General features: G+C 52.7%; 3 protein-coding genes across 3 annotated transcripts; all 3 read right to left on the reverse strand.

The window, feature by feature from the left end:
• Window positions 1-541: 541 nt before the first annotated feature.
• Window positions 542-3,567, reverse strand: CTAM01_01098 (fungal cellulose binding domain-containing protein; the record flags this gene model as incomplete). The annotated part of the gene is made up of 9 exons (XM_060517141.1): window positions 542-550; window positions 644-948; window positions 1,027-1,302; window positions 1,362-1,453; window positions 1,512-1,654; window positions 1,710-2,324; window positions 2,375-3,229; window positions 3,282-3,460; window positions 3,513-3,567. The coding sequence occupies 9 exons, from the start codon at window positions 3,565-3,567 to the stop codon at window positions 542-544; spliced, it is 2,529 nt and encodes an 842-aa protein (XP_060388603.1).
• A 2,607-nt stretch (window positions 3,568-6,174) lies between these two features.
• Window positions 6,175-7,884, reverse strand: CTAM01_01099 (tat pathway signal sequence; the record flags this gene model as incomplete). The annotated part of the gene is made up of 1 exon (XM_060517142.1): window positions 6,175-7,884. The coding sequence occupies one exon, from the start codon at window positions 7,882-7,884 to the stop codon at window positions 6,175-6,177; it is 1,710 nt and encodes a 569-aa protein (XP_060388604.1).
• A 3,758-nt stretch (window positions 7,885-11,642) lies between these two features.
• Window positions 11,643-14,297, reverse strand: CTAM01_01100 (copper amine oxidase; the record flags this gene model as incomplete). The annotated part of the gene is made up of 5 exons (XM_060517143.1): window positions 11,643-11,876; window positions 11,934-11,984; window positions 12,041-12,975; window positions 13,028-13,887; window positions 13,948-14,297. The coding sequence occupies 5 exons, from the start codon at window positions 14,295-14,297 to the stop codon at window positions 11,643-11,645; spliced, it is 2,430 nt and encodes an 809-aa protein (XP_060388605.1).
• Window positions 14,298-18,215: the final 3,918 nt, after the last annotated feature.

Consider the following 18,215-nt stretch of genomic DNA (forward strand, 5'->3'; position numbering starts at 1 on the left):
CGCTCATCCCATGTGTTTTCCGCCCCATCAATATTCTCGTGTCTCCAGTCGTCATCAACAGGCACATGGCAAAACACTGCCAGGCACGGCCAGACGTGGTTCCTCCGAAGTAAACGAACAGGGAAATGTCGACTAAAACAAAACCTTAGAAAGAGGGGCGGACCACACGACTCTCCCCAGAAAGAGGCAGAATTGGGGATGATCCAGGTGCCGGGAGATCTCAGATACGACGTCAGTTGGCGTGTGGGGTTAGGCGTAGTGCCATGTCCTTTTTTCATTGGTGCGCATGTTTAGGTAGAACACCGGACCGAGGGGTAAACAAGAACTTGTTTATCAGTCAAGAAACGGCGTGCGCTTGTTGAAGTCAAGTGTGGATATATATATACCTCGGGGTTACGAGGAATCCAATGGAAATATATACTCGGAAGATAGATGGCGCCAAAAAGAAGTATGTACACGTGAAAGCATGGTGGATAGAACTGGGAAATAAAGCGCGCCACGTGCGCTCCTCGACTTGGGATACCCTGCCTCGAAACCCCACTCAAAGACACTGTCAATCACGTTAGTATCATCGTCATCTCGTTCGAACGACGTGCTAGAGAGATTGGGGCAGGAGACATGAAGAAAAAGAAGGAATCCGAACCTGAGAGTAGTAGGCGTCCTTGATGGTGCACTTCAGCCCAGTAGCACACTGGAAGCTGCCATTCCATGTCGATCCCCCACACTGCCCATAAAGCGGCTGCGCTGTCGAGGTCGCGAGGGCAAGAATCTTGGCGGCGGCGTGTTCGGCCGAGACCACAATGTACGATGACGGGTTAGTGGTGACCATCCCGGGGAAGATGCTGGCATCAACGACGAAGAGGTTATCTGTGCCGTACACCTTGGTGTTGACGTCAACGACAGAATCGCCTTTGCTGCGACCGTCACTCGTCCCAAGTTTGTTCGTACCTTTTCCGAGATTGTCTGTCAGCGATCTCGATATGCAGACGAGTGTGGGTTAGGAGAGAGTGTGGGGAGTCAACTTACCAATCCAGTGGTTTGCGCGACGGTTCGAGTACGAGACTAGCATATTGTTGACATAGTCTCTGACCGTCGTACCCGGCGGAGGGAAGTTCCAGACAAGGTTGGCCACGCTCTTGAGGGAGGTCTGCAGGTTCTCGAGGCCCTTGATGACGGCCTCGACATCGTTCTGATCGCGAAGGTAGGGTACGGTAGACACGACGGTGCCGAGGTTGGCCTGTATGGTCATTCTGCCGCGTGAAGTTGCGCCACGGCCGAGGTATTGGCTGATGGTAATGGTTTCTGTGAAAAGTGTTAATATTCAGACGTCAAACAATGGTGGGCCTGGAAGGAATACTTACTGCCATCGGGGGCACCGAGACTGCCCTCCATGCGGGCCGTGTATTGCATCTGCCGAGTGATACCATCGGCACCCTTGATCTCCTCGAAGAAACTAAGATGGCATTAGCGCAAAGGCAACGGATATCAGCGAGTGGCATGTTTTAACTTACAGAGGGCCAATGTTGGGCGCAGACTGGGCCAGAATGCCGCTTCTCTTCTGCAAATAGAGATTCTTGTCCGTGACGTTGGGGTCAGTGTACGCTTCGTAGAAGTCATAGAACTGCACGTCGGGATGCGTGACGACGGTATCGGTCTAGATCCAATTAGTTTCAGTCTTCATACCCTCCAAAGTTCTCAGTAGGACCCACGTTGGTGTGATCTTCCAGGTTGTATCCGACAGGCAGGTTGATCCAAGATGCATTGGAGATCATGGTAGGCCCGTCAGTGGAGCTCTTGACGATCTCGAGCTGATCTTGTGGGCCAATGCCGCTGCGAAGAAGAAGCTTGGCACTGCCAAAGGTTCCTGCGGAAAGAATTACTCGGCCCGAGATGTTAGTCACGTTGACCGTTCCGGTGTATCCACCGTCCAAGTACGGCTCGACTTCGATGCCGGTGATGTGCCCACCAGTCCGGACAACACGTTTGACGGCCGTCTTGGTCCACAGCTTGAAGTTGCTGCGCTTGCTTGCTGTGAGAAGGTACGTCGCCATGGGGCCACCGCGTTCTCCGCCAGAGTACATGTACGGCGTCTTGCCGAACGTGCGGTTCTTGGAGTTTGGGTTCGCATTAAGGTCAAGTTCCGACCATCCGGCAGTGCGAAGTCCGCCGGCAATAGCATTGAAGCCATTCGTCAGGTAGACCTTGCCGTCTTGAGATGGTGTCGTGGTGCCGGGGATGCGAGAGAAGACCCGGCTTGTGGCGGCAGCGACATCGGTTGACTTCCATCCGGCCGGGAAGTTGTAGTCCCAGTCTTGGGCATATGGCTAAAAATATTAGCATTAACATCAATTTCGTCGGCCGAGAGACAACATACCTTCCACCAAAGAGCGGCGTTGATGGCGGTGCCTCCACCCAGAACACAACCCGCCATCTGGTCAGTATCCTGGCAGGCAATGCCGGCAGAGTCGCGCCAGATCTGGTTGCAAAGACCGGGGACATCGAACCTGGTCAGGTTGGTACCCTCTAGCCAGGTCGGCTTCATGGTGCCACCCCATCTGCCAGAAGATGGCGGCCCCTTCTCAATCAATAAGACGCTCTTGCCAGCCTCACTCAGCTTGTCGGCCAAGGGAATGCCACCAGCTCCTGCTCCGATGACAATGTAGTCGTACGTGCCAGAGGGAACGGGAACACCGGTAGGTCCAGTGGGTGCCTTCGTAGTGGTGGTAGAGGGTGGCGCCGAAGTTGTAGTGGCGCCACCACAGCTTCCCGTGACAGTCTTGGTCGCCAAAGCGGCCCATGCAGAGTACGAGGGGTTCGCAGCGTTGGCATCGAGAGCGGCGCCATGGATGCCTTGGTTGTCATGCTGAACCAGGTTGATAGAAGCAGGACACGTGGGGTTGGTCGGGCTGGTGAATGCCTGCGCCCATCCTAGAACGAGAGAGCCCGCACTCGTCGAGACACTGCCAGTGGCACCGTTATGGTTCCAATTGAAGCAGTTCTGGCACCGGTAGATGAGGGTGTAGTGTGTCGCGTTGATAGTGGACGAGATTTGTGTGAGCTTGGCGTCGCCTGCATAGACGTCTGGCATCACATAGCCCGTTGCCCAGCGGAACGATGTCAAGATATCAGAGCCACTGGGCCATGCCATGAGAAGTAGCTTGTTGGTCATCGATCCGCCAAGGGAGATACCGCACCAGCCAGTGCCCTGGCCGTTCTTGGAAGCGCATTGCTAGACGAACACCGTCAGTCAGTGAGGTAGGCGACGGGCTGAGAAGACCTACGAGATAGCCAACGAATTCGTTGGCGTCCGTCGTCAACGCATTTTGAGGCAGAGCGAAACCGTATGTCATGCCCCCGGCCGTTTGAGCGCTCGTTGCGGACCAAGTGTCGAAGATAATGCCGGTTTTGGAGTCGGTCAAGACAACCGGTGTGGGGGATTGGGCGGCAGCTCCATCGAGGACTTGAACAGCATGTTAGCAAGTAAATCATCCTTGATGCTGTGAAAGACCTACGAGATGTTGTGGCCAGGAGTGCTGCCAGAGCACCAGAACGGCTGAAGAACTTCATGGTACCGGACGTCGAGGTCAACACAGGTCTAGCAACCAAAATTTCGGATCCTATCTTCGCCTTCTAAGAGGGCAAGAGACGATTTAAAGGAACAGTGACATTTGCCAAGGCCCAAAACCTCCTTGGACGCTGTCTGTCTTGCCGCCATCCCGGGACTTACTACTTTCTTCTTTCAGATATCAAACCCTGGAGCTGGCAGCTTCTGCCACATGACCACAGACTCCCAGCATACGGCTCGACCAGTGATATCTCCCGTGATTGTGGATGGATGCATGGTTTGCAACTGCACCGATAGGAGGAAATGTTTGTTTACGGGGTTCATCATAGTATGGGGGAGAGCGGCACATGTTATCGAAAGTGGTGGGGTTGGGCCTCTTTCCAACGGAATGTAACAGTGCTGGATTGCCTTTGTTGGTCAAGCCTCATGACAGGGGTTGATCCAGGCACCTCAATCTACCAGAGGCAGCGGGAGAAACTAGCAATCAGATGAAGGGGCAAGGAACGGGATGAAGCGGTGGACGCGGGGGACTCGGGTGTTTGCACATGAGACGAACCAGCACGCAAGAAAGAAGAAACAAAAGCTGGGAAAGAAAATCAAGAAGAAGAAAGCAACGATGAGGCCTCAGCTTATGCTTGACGTATCTGAAAGTCATGATATTTGACAGGAACACCGCGAGTCTGGGTACATCAAGATGCAATGTCTTGGACAGTGAAGTGAGGTCGAAACAGGCGTGCAGGGCATTGCCAGGAACGGAATGCGGAGGCAACAAGGCGCAGCCCCACGTTGCGGTGCGGCATTTCGATCCGGGCTTCCCAAATCGACGGGGGTCTAGCCGGGGTCGAGGGGCGTCAGCTGGGACTTCTTGGCTTCTTGTCAGGAGAGAGGATCATCAGGATGCAACCCTCGAGGGCACTGCAGACTTGGGCTTCTTGCTGTCGATGCGTCTTTGAAAAGCCCCTGTATCCGTACCGAGACAACGCCACTGGCTTTGCCACGAGATAGCGGGGGGCAAAGGCGAGAAGCAAATGCATCTGTCAGTTTGTCGATATCCCAGGCGTTTGGTGCGGCGGCGCGCAGTGTCTTGCTTTTGGGTTCTTGGGTGAAACGAGTCCAGGCCAGACGACTCCCTCAATGCGATGCGAGGTACTCTCAAGAATTATTCAGCCAAGGTGTGATGACACGGATTCGTGCATTTTCGTCACTGATCCGTTGATGGATTCGTACGTATTCATCAACAAGCAAATGCAGCCGGCTAATTTGACAGGTTGCCTGCCGTGTATTGTCGTGTTCCATTTCGGTACGCGGCGATGCGACAGCGCGGTACTGACTCAACCGAAGCCAAGGGCGACGACGAACTGGCGACAACGCCGATTGGAAGAACCAAATAACGCAACGAGAAGGGGCGGTGGAAATGGGAGGTCACATAGGCCCAATTCGAGTCGTGGAGGGCCCGTAATATATGACTTTTAGGTGCCTGCGACCCGCAACAAGAATGCGGGATCGAGCTCCGAGTCCGTAAACGTCAGGTCGACGAGGGTCTTTTGTTCGGTGACCGGTCCAGCCAGATGGAGGTTCTTGTAGGTAGGATCATGAGTGTGCGGCAATCTTGTGGTTCATCTTCTCCGAATGAGATGGATGCGACGCCATGCAGGCTGCGTGTTGATGAGCTGATGATCGGTCATCAGATCCCAAACCAGATCCCTCGACGTTGACATTCTGGCGTGGAAAGACATCGCCATTGTCTTTGCATGATGTTGGAATATGGAAATCAACGGAAAAAAACACAAGTTGTGTTGGGGTGATGTGGAGGATTCGTACACCGTGCAGAAAGCAAGAGGTAAACTTTTAGTGACAACTTCTGGACAGGGGAAGTCGCTTCAAGATGGGGGAAGGTGCCGCGAACATAAGTTTTACGTTTGTACACAGTGCGTGCTTGGTAACTCCAACTCAGGAAAGTTCGTCCGAAAGGGAAGGGAGGAACGAAAAGGAACGAAGACTAAAAAGCAACGTCGTTTTTTCAGCCCAAAACACCAAAACTTTTCTCACCAGTGCAAAATAGGACTGTAGTTGCGACAAGAAGCAAAAGATGATCAGTGGGAGGCTTGAACTCCCGGCCTTGGCATTACACAACATTTCAGGTGAAATATTAGTACCACGCTCTAACCAACTGAGCTAACCGACCAGATGGGGTGCCGTGATTGGCTGATGATCAGAGAGGCGGGACAACCGTCCATGAAGGCCCAATCTGGACCGCCTAATCTTCTGCTTGAGTCTGAAGATCACTATCGTGACAAGAGGGATGGCAAGATATCGGGTGTTTCTCTATGAGTAAATTTCATTGTGCGATCTATTCTACACATTTAACATGCAAAAGTATAACAGCTGCCCCTCTCCGAACCTCTGGTATTTTTTTGGCGTACGAAAACAAGAACCTCTGCTCTATCATAGCCACCCAAACGCCTACTACATATGCCGCAATGCCCGCTATGCAAGTTTTAACAAATAATGCAGATCTAGACAAAAGATGAACAAAACATGATGTGACGAATAAAGAATACAGGAAAAGCATAGAAGATAACAATCGCGGCCCATGCTCCATCCCCGGTCTATGAATCGAAGATGGCGCCGTATGCGGGAATACCCCTGCTCTCAAGTCCATACACAACCTTCCTCGTCACCTTTTGGTTCGAAATAATGACAACGGCTTCGCAGGGTCCCATCTTTTTCTTGTTCATCTTTGTCGTGGGAACACCCTCATTCTGCGCAAGACCAAGAGCCTGGCGACGACTATTCTCCCAGATGCGATACGTGATCGCAACCAAGTCAGGCCGGCCCGTCTTCTTGGTATCGATGATGACGGCGTCCGGGTCGGCGCGGTAGAGCGCATCGATGACGGCCTGACCATATGTCTCGGCTGGCCGCTGCGTCGACCAGATGATGCGCACGGGGTGATCTGGCCTCTGCACGAAGAGACTCAGGCACGGTCCGATTCCCGAACCCGTAGCGATGACGATGCACGGCTCAAAGAGACCGGCCACGCGCAGAACGCCGTACTGCGGAACGCCACGGGTCCAGATCTTCTTTGGCGGGTTCTTGATGATCTTGTTGGTCCAGTCGCCCGCATTCGAGACGAGAACGGAGAAGCCTTTCTTGCCAGCGTTGGAGAGCCCACCTGTTGACTGGGCCTTTTCGATGTCGGTGGATGGGGCGGCGGGATTTGGGATCACGGCGAAGGCGTGGGTCTCGCGGAGGGGCGCGTCGGTGAGGCGGACGGCTTGGCCGTAGTGAACGTCTGCGTAGTTGAAGTTGAGCTTGACAACGTGGTTTGACATTGCCTCGGCTTCGACATCGCGCAGGCGGAGACGGGTCCAGGGGTACGCGACCAGGAGGGTGATGACGATGAGCATCCAGAACGACGGCGTCAGGATGAGAGATACGGCGTAAGGGGTACCGGCCGTGGTGCTGTCGTCCGCGGCGAGCATCAGGACAAGGGCCCAGAAGAATACGATGACGGACCAGCCCAAGAAGCGATGGGTCCTCTCAAACCAATTGTGAAGAAGGACACGGGCCCTGGGGTGTGCGAAGCCAATGATGGCAGCGAGAAGGGCGCAGATGAGGTAGCTGTCGAGGAGGATGTAGGCTCGCACGGCGTTTGATGGGTTCTTGAGCTGGGCCGTGAGGACGACGAGGAACGCAATGAACCAGAAGAAGGAGGCCACACCGCAGCCGCTGTGGATGCCGCCGTATGAGTAGATTTTGGCAAAGGTGCGGCGGATGCGGAGGGGTGCCTTCGCAGATGGGAAGAGGACGAATAGTTTGAAGAGAGCGTTGACCGTGTGCTCGTTGCGGATGAAGAGGGCGACGAGGATGTTTGCTGAGACGGCTGTGGCGCAAGTTTGGGGCGTGAGCGGGATGCCTCCGATGAGGGAGCGGATGATGACGAAGATGAGGGCGGCGATGTTTCCAAAGAACGCGAGACTGAAGATGCGTCTGTAGACGGAGCCGAAGTTCCATCGCAGGTATCGGTAAGGACGGTTGCCCTTCTTTGAGGGAACGGGGATCTCGTCTTCTTCGTCGTCAGTGTCATCGACTGAGCTATTTGATGCAGGAGGAGTCGGGGGTTGAGAAGGAGCGCCATCAGGGACTACGAGAGTATGCGTTGATGAGTTGCTGCTCGGCGGGAAGAAGACTTTAGTCGGCGGCGTCAAGTTAAGCTCGGAACTGTTCTCGTCGCCGGTCTTGATTTGAATGTCGTGGTGAACATCATCTACAACGGGCACTGGTAGTGTGACTGAAGAAGATGTTGTGAAAGACATGGCTGATACAGGTTAAAGACAAGTAACTAACATTACTATCAGTGCCGTCCACCACCAACCTCGAAAGCTCATCAAATGTGACTTACGAAAGAGAATGAAAGAGTGGCTCTTCTTCGTGGGTAGCAGATCCAAGTATATGAAATGCTACGACTGAGAGAGTGGCCAGTACGAGATAGATGGCCCAAAGAAGGAACTCTTGCACAGAGATGGAGGCCCGTGTGGAATAAGGAATGGGGAGATCGAAAAAGAAAAGAGGGTGCGCAAGATGATCAGAAAGCACCACTAGATGATGAGGTTTGATACTTGAATGACTGAAAGGAGACAACATCACGACTTGAGGGGGATTCGATGGTCTGATAAATACTCCCTTCGTGATCCTCAGGGAATGTCTCTATCAACCCTTCACATGCCTTGGATCCTTGATCCCACGTGTGCCATGATGGGGCGCATTCGACTACAATCGCATCCGAAATAGAGCCCCTCCAGCGCTAGGGTCTAGCCTCCCTCAAGGTGCCCAATTTGGATCATCGACGGTGGTATACAATGACTGTCGTCTCCGGGCCAGTCACGTGGGGTAGGATGGAAGGATTGAAGAGAATGCGGGCGGCGGCACGGTCAGCGGCATGGTTGCGTCCAGGGCCGATGTTCCCACGAGAGTGGATGCGGCCAAGCCGGGTGGCCGGGTCTCAAAATAGATGTGTTGATGGGAAAGTCAGATGTGGAAGTCCGCAGAGTACTTGGATTGGCTGCGCAGACATTGGTGACTGCCATATCTTCTCTTTTGCTCAGCGACGGCTCTGCCCTTGGCAGCGTGGCGCATCGAAGGGGATATCCTTAGTAACTAGTTGCATCATAGATGCAAGGCGTGGTCGAGCCCTAGTACCACGAGAAGCAAGACTTGACTGTTGAAAGATGTGAGGCTTGCAGCTAGCGCAGCCTCACATAGTTCACACAGGTCCCTTCACGGCGGCTTGGTCCGAGATATCGGACACTTGTCAGATTGTTAGATGGATATCATGCCACAGGCATCTGCCTGGAATTGGAAGTACAGGATGATGAAGAATGGAAGAGATGAGCAATCAGTTCGGAGAGTAGAAAACGGTTTGCTGTGCGCGCAGTAGAAGGAAAGGGCTGGAGACTTCTCCCCCATCTGGCCATTGTCCACCTTCCACACGTCCTAAATGGGCGAGAATCCATCATATCTCGAGTTTTCCAGGGCCCTCGACACGAAAAGGAGGTCCAACTGAGCTGAGGTGGATGCTTCGATGGAATGCCAACTGAAGACCCAAGACAACGTTTGTCGGGTTTTGGACTTCCGGGGACACTCACTCGACCGTTTGTTTTCGTGAGCTCAAAGGTGAACACACCGAGGCCGTCGAAACAGGCTCAATGGCCGAGAGTCAGCCTGTCAAAAGTGGATGCGTGTCTCGCCCCAAAGTTGTCACCACGGGAGCTAAGCTTGACTTGCACTTACTCGACCGAGTCGAGGAATGGGAGATGTCGTCCCTGACTCCGATCATCTCCCGCCCTTGGCTACCGTGGATGCGCGGGTGCGTACGTGAGCGAAGACGTACGAACCATGGGCTTGGCCCCATCTCACCACTCCTTCTCTCGCACGGCAGACGCCGAGATACACAGTCATGTCCAGGAAACTGATCCCGGCCGCTTAGGGATCCGCGCTAGTTCCCTTCTCGAAGTTGTGGCTGGGAGAACTGGCATGGAGAAGTCAATGGGCGGTAGGTGGCATATCTCTCCGATGATGAGTGGGCTGGCTTGGTTCGCGGCGCCTTTTTCTTGGATGAGTGGATGTGGCACGTAGAACGCCAGGCCGCTGGGAAATCTTCAACGTCGCATAGCAAGTCGCATGTGGATGGACGCTGAAGAGCTGCACCGATAATCGACTCGTTGGCTCCGGTGGCAAGGCGAACTAGTGGCATCCTGTCGCTCGGATTCCAGCTGATGGCCAAGGTGAACCAGTGTCTCACTGGGAAGAGGAAAAGCAAAGATAGAACCACCTAAATCAAGGAAAATGCGATGGACGGAGCGAACGAAAAGTTGACGGGGAAGGGAGGCCAGAGGAGGGCGTAGAGACTTGACTCCTTTTTCGGAAAAGCGTCTCTCTCCATGCGGCGCTTGAAGGCTCCGCCAGACAGAGGCCTAGCTACGTGACATTGGCTGCATTGTTGGCGGAACCCTAAAGTGCTTTGTTCGGTGGCATGGTGACAGGCGCTGGCGCGTGTCATTTGGAGGAGCCGCCGACTGATTTGACGCGACACCAAAAGGTAGTCATGCTGACGGGCAGGTATTTTGAGAACAGCGCGGCTGTCGGCACTCGCATCGGGAAATATGACTACTGCCTAGGTGAGTAGATCGTAGATGGATGACTTATGTCGCGTCTACCGAGCCCAAGACCCCAGGGCCGCAAGGGGTAGCCGAATCTGCACGTCCGAGGCGTGAACCAGCCACTTGGCGATGGAGCAAGGGAGGGAGGCAACAGAACGCCTCATTTTCCGCCTGTCGCCTGGCGAGGAGGAACATATCGGCGGCATTATCGAACGTCGCTTATCGTCATTGACCGATACCGTCTTGCCCTACAGCGTAGTCAAGTGCGACACGACCCGGATCAGCGTTCGTGACCTGGACCCAGGCGTGAATGCCCCGGGAAAGTTGAGTAATGGGTGCCGGCTGGGATGACTGCGGTGACTTGGCTGAGTCAATGGCCAACAACCGAGAATTCCTCGCGGAGCCCCCTCCGGACGATCAGCGCTGATCAATCATTGATCAGAGGCCAGTCGGGCATCTTTCTTGGGCCGCAAATCCCCACCTGGTTGCTGGGTTCGACGGTGCCCTTGTCGAGTCTTGGAAATGCTGCCGTTTCCGAGGCGATTCTCATTCAACTTTTTTTTCTTGTTCAAAGTGGTGATACCAGATGGTTCGATCGGTGCCAGGATGAAAAGACAAGGATGGTGAGATGATGCGCAGATGTGAACATGGGAGGCGGCCCAGAGGTCGGGAGTTGGTACGTATCGCACCACGCGGGAAAATTAGCCCCCGACGTGCCGCTGCTATTTCGGGTAAAATCTTCACCGCGTCAAAGACCTATCGGAACCCCATTGGACCAGCGCACGAGAGTCGTACCTGACGGCGTCTCTCCTCTCACCACTCAAAATCCTTCCCGCGCTTTTTTTTTCTTTTTTGGACGAGATTCTCAATCTTGAGCCAACCGCCTTCTCAGATCTGATCGTTGGGGTTGAACAAAATGCCATGTAACCCCAAAACTTTCTCCAAATAGTCGTCAGCAATGAGCGTCCACTACACATTAGCTCAGTAAGCCGCGATGCTACGCCTTAATGCTTGTGCCGCCCCCTTGCCTTTACTGCTGACATGATCATTCAATTTGAGGGTTCAATTTCTGAAGAACCAACGTAGCCTGGTGTTGCAGAACGTAAGCCAACACAAGGCTATGATAGCCTTCTCGAAGGATTTAGGCTTTTCGGTCCTTGATTCCTTTTAGACCTCCGCCGTGTGATGGCTTCACTCCTATTCGACCATGCCCGAAGCCTTGCTGAAGATATCCCAAAAGACTCTTTCGTTTCTAGTCCGCGTAAACTGCAAGATGACATGTCAGGTAGTCTGTACTATTTCTGTATTTCAACTCCCACTGTAGCCTACCCCTCCTATCTATCCCTCTTTGTCATTATATCGTGACCAATCATTCAACATCATTAATATTACCCAAGTCGGCTGAATGCCAACATCTAGATGCTATCCGTGTCATAGTAGGGGTCATCCGGCAAGTAGGGGAACTTGCGAACAACCACATCGCCTTTGTAAGTCCACAGATCAGCCTGCGTAGGCTCGTAGTCGAGCGCACATGTGTCCGTCTCAGCGTTGAAGGTGAGGACGTCTGTCGTGGTGCCGTTGGAGTAATTGATGCGGACCATGTTGACCGTCTCCACGTTCGGGCCAATGTCGAAGTAGTTTGCAGGCATCTGTAACAGGGTGAATTTGCGCTCATAATCTCACTTGCTGAAGTTGGCTGGACTTACGAATTGAATTCCGGAGTGAGCCGTAGTGAAGACGGTAGTGGGAAGGTCACCCTGTTAATTGAGTCAGTGCCCGTCTGATGTGGGCGGCTAAAGACATGATGACTCACAGTATGAGGGACGTGATGCATGCCCAGGTTGAGCCACATCACGAGGTCAGTCTGGTTGAGGCTCTCGCCGTCAAAGAACGCATCAAAGTTGATCGGCGGGTTCTCAGTGTCTTGATTGTTGTATGGGTGACTGCTGCGGGGCTCCGTGTCCTTGCGCTTCGACACCATGATGTCGTTAACTGCCCACTTAGCGGAGTTCTTGAGAATATTCGAGTCCTTAACAGTAAGATGCGCGGCGCCGGTGTACGGCAGGATGCGATAGGCGTGGTACTCGCCGTGCTTGTTTTTGACGTCCTGGTTAAGCACAAAGAGTTGGTCCTGGTTGTTGTAGCTCCAATCAAAGCGGCCCTGGTCCTCGTTCTCGATGAACTCGCGCTCCACCTTCATGGTGTTGAACGCCTTGCCCTTGGACCAGGGGTAGGCTTGCGTCGTGGGGACCTGGTGCATGCGCTGGACCGTGTTTTCGGTGCCAAAGATGTCAAAGTCAGCCTTGAAGTTGACCACGTGGTCGTGCATGCTGCCAGACAGCTGATCGTGGATTTTGAAGCCGTAGCCGTCGTTCTTGGCGTAGAATGCGGCTTGGATGTAGCCAGAGGCACGGACTTCTACCGCGACGCTGCCGTCGAGGAAAAAGCTGTAGCTGAACATGTAGTCATAATTGCCAACCGTTGAGACGGAACGAATGGTGAAGTAGACATTCTTGGTGGCTGTGACGTAGTCCTGAGACGAGTGACGAGCCATGGGGTAGTCGGCGTCGAACTCAAACAAGCAGATGCTGTTCAGGTGCGTGTGCGTTGACTCGGAAACGTAGAAAGATGAGTTGAGATAGGTGGCATATGAGGGACAGTCGTATCCCTTCAGCAGTTCAAACGCAAACGGGCCAAAACCGTAGTAAGTATCAAGGTATGCCACATGAGACTGGGTGGGATCGCTTCCTGAGGGTTTGTTAGAAGACCATCTAGCACGGGTTTTCAGTATGGAACTTACCGGCATAGTGAGCCAAAGCTTCCTGGAGACCAAGTTCGTACAAGATCCTCTGACCCTTGTAGCGAATGTCATAGAGAGCCATGCCGGTATCTCTGTTGAAGCCGACATAGAATGACCAGCCCATCCACTCAACATACTTCCTCTCAGCGTCGACAGAGTATCTGGCACCTTGGGGAGCAACCGCAGTTGGAGGAGCCATGGTGTCCATAGGAAGAACCTGGCCTTGTTGATCTGTAGCCGACCAGTCTCCAGCAAAGTTGCCGCCGAGCTTCTCAATGTTGCCGCCCCAGTACGCAGTGCGGAAATCCTCTGTGGTCTCGTAGAAGACGCCGTTGTAGTACCACCCCTCCAGAATCCACTTGGAAGGGTCGCGGCCGGTAACGTCAGACATGAAGAACAGCCCCATAGGCATCATCGAGCCGACGTCGAAGATGGAGTCGGGAATACTCCAGAAAGTGTCCCAGCGCTGGATGCGGCCGTCATCCTGGTAGTAGGGATCAATACCCCAGATCTCCAAGGTGTCGTTCTCGAGTCCAAGAGCAGTGGCGTTCCAGAGGTCTTTGGTGATGTCGGCGATGCTCTTGCTGACATCGTAGAGCCATTCTTGCATAGCGTCGTCGTCGGCATCCAAGTTTCGCACGCGACCGCTAGTCTTACGCGTGTAAGGGTAGTCCAGTCGCTCCCACTTGGTGGTGCCATTGGTGACTGGCAATGGGCCGACTAGAATGTCTTGATACTCAGGCTCCTCAGTGGCGCGGAAGTCAAGTAAGACGTGGGCATATCGGGCTGGAGCAGGGCCGCTGCCGTCGATGTATGCCAGAGCGTCCGACTTATTTGGCTGCATGAGCTCGACCAAGACACTATGTGTTTTCGTCAGAATGGAGACCGATTTGAAGTGAGTTAGTTATAAATCAACTTACATTGTGTTATCCCAGGAGGTAGCATTGTCACTCAGGGTGAGGTTCAACTCTTCCTGTGCGAAGAGCCATTCGGTTACACCAGCAGCTTCAGGGCCTGTCAGACCACTCCAAATGTTGTCTTTCGGGGCGTCAATGTCCATCGGATCGTGAACCACGCAGTCAGCTGGCTCGCTGCCATTGCTGAACTGACGTTTGTTCATAGACTGGCTCAGGGCTTTCCTGCCATGCCCTTTAGCCCTCTGTTGAGCCCATGATGTTTTGGGCAGCCCATCAACTTGAGGGATCAAATCTGAGCCAAGGAGAAGCAGTGCTCCCAGGCCAAAGGCTCGAGTTATTGAAGCAAAGCCCATGTTATCCTAGATCTTGAGGGACTCTTTGGGACTCAGGAAGGCGTAGAGATCTTTCGCAGATCCATTGTAACGACAATGGCGGATCTCAGCAGGTTTTATGGAAAGCCGAAAGATAGCTCAAGATCTTGTGGAACCTTAGGTTTTTGGTGATGTTGCACCTGAGTAACTTGACTTAGCCATCCTCAACCTGGTATTACCCCGACACCGGTGATAGCGTTGTATTGATGAGCAATCTCCAAGTTGTCCATTAGAACATTAACTGACATCAACATTGTGATAATCTGCAGCACGCAAGCTAAACCGGTCTCGGTATGTGAATGCGCCACTAAATATGCGAAAGGAAGTGAGGAGCGAGGCAACCTCGTTCGAACAGCTCGGTCCCAGAGGATTGGAAGGCTCTAGAGGGGTTCGCCTTCTCGAGACAGGGTAGCTGCTGCGTACCTATCGTTGCCGCGATGGCTTCTGGGCGGTATTGAAAGTGACCTATCACGCCGTGATTGACCTGCATAAGCGAGCGCCGAGAGATAATCAATCGAGAGCTGCAGAACGTGGCGCCCATGTCGTGACGGTTTGCGAACGAGCTAGGGCAAGGGCCCGATGATATCGCGGGCCGCGGCCTACGGATAAGACTGTATGCCGTTCATCCCGTGGGGCTGTATGTAACACAAAGGCGTGATATTATTTGCTTTCTCCCGTCTTTGGTGTCTTGGCGATTGCTCCAACGTTCGGATGGCGGATCGATGTAGGTCGGTGTGTTCGGTTGACTCGGGCCAACGGCGTCGGGCCCGTAGCTATGGAGCTGGGGTAAAGCTCTCGATAACGCCAGTCCAAGTTTGTCAGTCGAATCCGAGATTGTACTGATAGGACAATAATTGTGGACTGGATATCATATCGATAATCGAAGTTGCCATCATGGCGGTAGTGTTATTGAATGGAGGTTTCTTATCTCGAAGTCTAGTTATGCGGAGTCAAGGGCAAGGGGTTCCTAGCTCTAAGGGAGGTTCAGGGATGCATTCGAGGTGGGGTTGACCCGACGTCTGTGAGTATCGTGCGGGGGAGTTAAGAATCTCAAATTTCGACCTCGCCGGATTTACACTCAAGACTTGTTACCGGGTGTTGGATCGCATTGCCTTATCAAGGCTTTGGGCGGCCTCGAAAAGTCGTTCTTCAACACTTGTTTAGGGAAGGATAGAAAATCGTCGAGAGGAGCCTTCAGCAGTCATATTCCACTGGTGTTGCGAGCTTATCTCTCGTGGCAGTGTCGGGATCACCTCCGGCAGGCAAGACAGGATACTTTTCCCGAATTGAGGATGAACGCTCCAGTCGCGATGAGGTGCAGATCGACTAAACAGATGGTTGGAGTGAAGCCCTGTCTATCGATAAGCTTAGCTTTGCATTCATCAAGGAAGTCTGAGCGAACACAAAGTTACCATCAAACCGTTGAAGACGACAAACTTCCGTGCGAAGAGACCAGGGTCCTCCTTAGAGCGGCCCCCACTTCCCACTTCCCGCACTGGGATGTTGGCAGATGGATCACTGATAAGCCTGCATGGTCAATAGTCCGATAGTAAATCAGAAGAGCCAGTCTTCTGCAACTTGTGACAAACAAGCTCCGACTACCATAACGGAGCATCTGAAGCGCGATCCCCCATGCTGCCGCTCTACATTCAGCGGTCTGACGTATGTAGGCGTGGGGAGAGCCTGATGATTGAGCAACGCAGAACTGGGGAAGTCGTGCTGACCACATTTGCGCTACCGCCAGAATCGGCAGTTTGATAGATCATTTCCGGGGCCTTTGCCATCTTCAAATTCGTGCGTGAGCTCCGACTTCGGTGTCACTGGGTTGTGGAGGGGAAACCGAGTGACATGCTAGTAACGGATATTCTGGCGATTGTAAGTCCACGAGGGTGATAATGGAATGACCATAGCCAAATTCAGGTTCGACCGTCGTGATAAGGAGTCAGGATTCCAGTCGATGCCCCCATAAGCATTGAAGATTTCCGACATAACAAGGGCTTTGCCGATATCAAGTGATTACAACTGGATGTGCCCATCTCAACTTCATTCACCTTGAACGCTGCATGATCCAAAATCTGGAGATTGGCTACCGCCGGTGTCGTGTAGGTACTTACAGTATCTATGACTGCTATGGCAGTAATTCGGTGTTTTGTGGCGTATTAAAACTTCGGGTACACTGCATTTCGAATCAAGCTATATGCCACTCGAATCCTGGCACTCTTTGTTTCCTTTCTCGCCCACGATGCTGAGTAGTCGCTGCTTTGATCTCAGCATTTCCTGGGTCGCTTCTGCTTAGGGTGAGCCGACAAAGAATGGTAGGTCCTTTGCTGCCATTTTGTCCGCTGCGATGGGCCAGAACGGAGCAATCCCACAATACCTAACACCTACCAAAAACAACCTCCATTGAAGTCCATGATGAGATCCTGAGTCAGACAAGCATTCCTTAGTACCAAGATCTGACAGGCTTATCCATAGAGAGCTCAGCTACGCTGAAAGCCCATCTTTTTATCTGCCAGCCTAGCGAACATTCTAACATAAAGACTACCTCGATGCACGATGCTACGGGTTGCTGAGCTAACAGATGCCAAGTTTGCTGCAACAAGCGGCGGACTTCTCTGCGACGCCGAGACAATGCACAATGATGAGTTCGCCAAGGTCAAACCAGTTGAATCCGCCTTGTATGCATCCAAGTGCCACAGGGTTCAGCTGGCGACCAACATACCACGCCAGTGTTGCCCACAGCCCGGCGCCTTTCAGCCGTAGGCAAATACGCAGAGAATCTAGGCCTTAGTGATTTCCAAAGCTAGGAGGAGAAGTCCAGATGTTTCTTCATAAGCCCTAGTCAATGATATCGGCTTTATTGGACAACAGTTCTCGTGGGTCATGACGATGGTGGCAGTTAAAGACTTTGGCTGTCAGCCACCGGCCTCCGCCTTGGGAATACGGGTTGAGAATTGTTGGTGACGGCTAGGCATTTGACACTTGATTACGACCCCAAGTGACACGAATAGCTTCATGGAACCTTTGCCTTCAATCAACAGAGCATCTCAGGACCACCGACGTCCACGCCTGCCCTGACATATGACCGGGATGCGAGGTATCACGCGAGAATGAACGTAGTCTAAAGCTGGTCATGAAAGCTCTCTAGGTCATCCGATCGTCTCGTTCAGTAGTTATAAGCTTTGCTGCTGGCTGGAAAGCTCGTTACCTTGCTGCCTTTGGTATGCGTGGTGGTGTGTAGATCCAAACTTTTGCTTCCCTCTCGATCGCCCACTCCCAGAATGGCGAGAAATCCACCTTTATCTTTTGAATTGCTTCATTCTTTCAACAAATAGACCTTGGCATCTCGTGGGTATCTTTGTCGTCAACTATCAATTCACCAGCTCCCCATGGTACATTCTTGGGCCCAAACATCATCTACTCTGCGATACCCCACATTCATTGCCCAGTTAGATAGTTCCCAAGGTCATCTCGTCGCATCGTAACACATGTTGGCGATCAATTCAGTTGCATCAATTCCGACTTCGCCTGGCGTTGAGTTGACTTACTCAGCGTTTGGCTTGTGGATTTGAACCACTACATCCCCAGATTGAATTTATGGCGTTGAGTTGAAGACGCTGAATCTCGAGGGAATATTCAATGGTCTGGCAAAACTTTCAAGTTGATCGGTGAAGCGCTGGGTGTGTTGTAGTGTGTAGTGGGGTCCATTGGGCGTGACGACAGTTGAGACGCCAGTACCGACAGTTTCAACCAGTGATCATCGTTAAGGGCATCCAAGTAAATTGAAGCAATCAAAGCGAGGTGGAAATTGAATTGATAGAATTGATGCACGTGACTGTAACTTCCACAAAATTGACGGTATTGAGTTGATTGAGGACTTGATCGCCACCCTACATCGTG

This window comes from Colletotrichum tamarilloi (assembly GCF_030869305.1).
Source record: "Colletotrichum tamarilloi strain Tom-12 chromosome Unknown Scaffold_2.1, whole genome shotgun sequence".
NCBI lineage: Eukaryota > Fungi > Ascomycota > Sordariomycetes > Glomerellales > Glomerellaceae > Colletotrichum > Colletotrichum tamarilloi.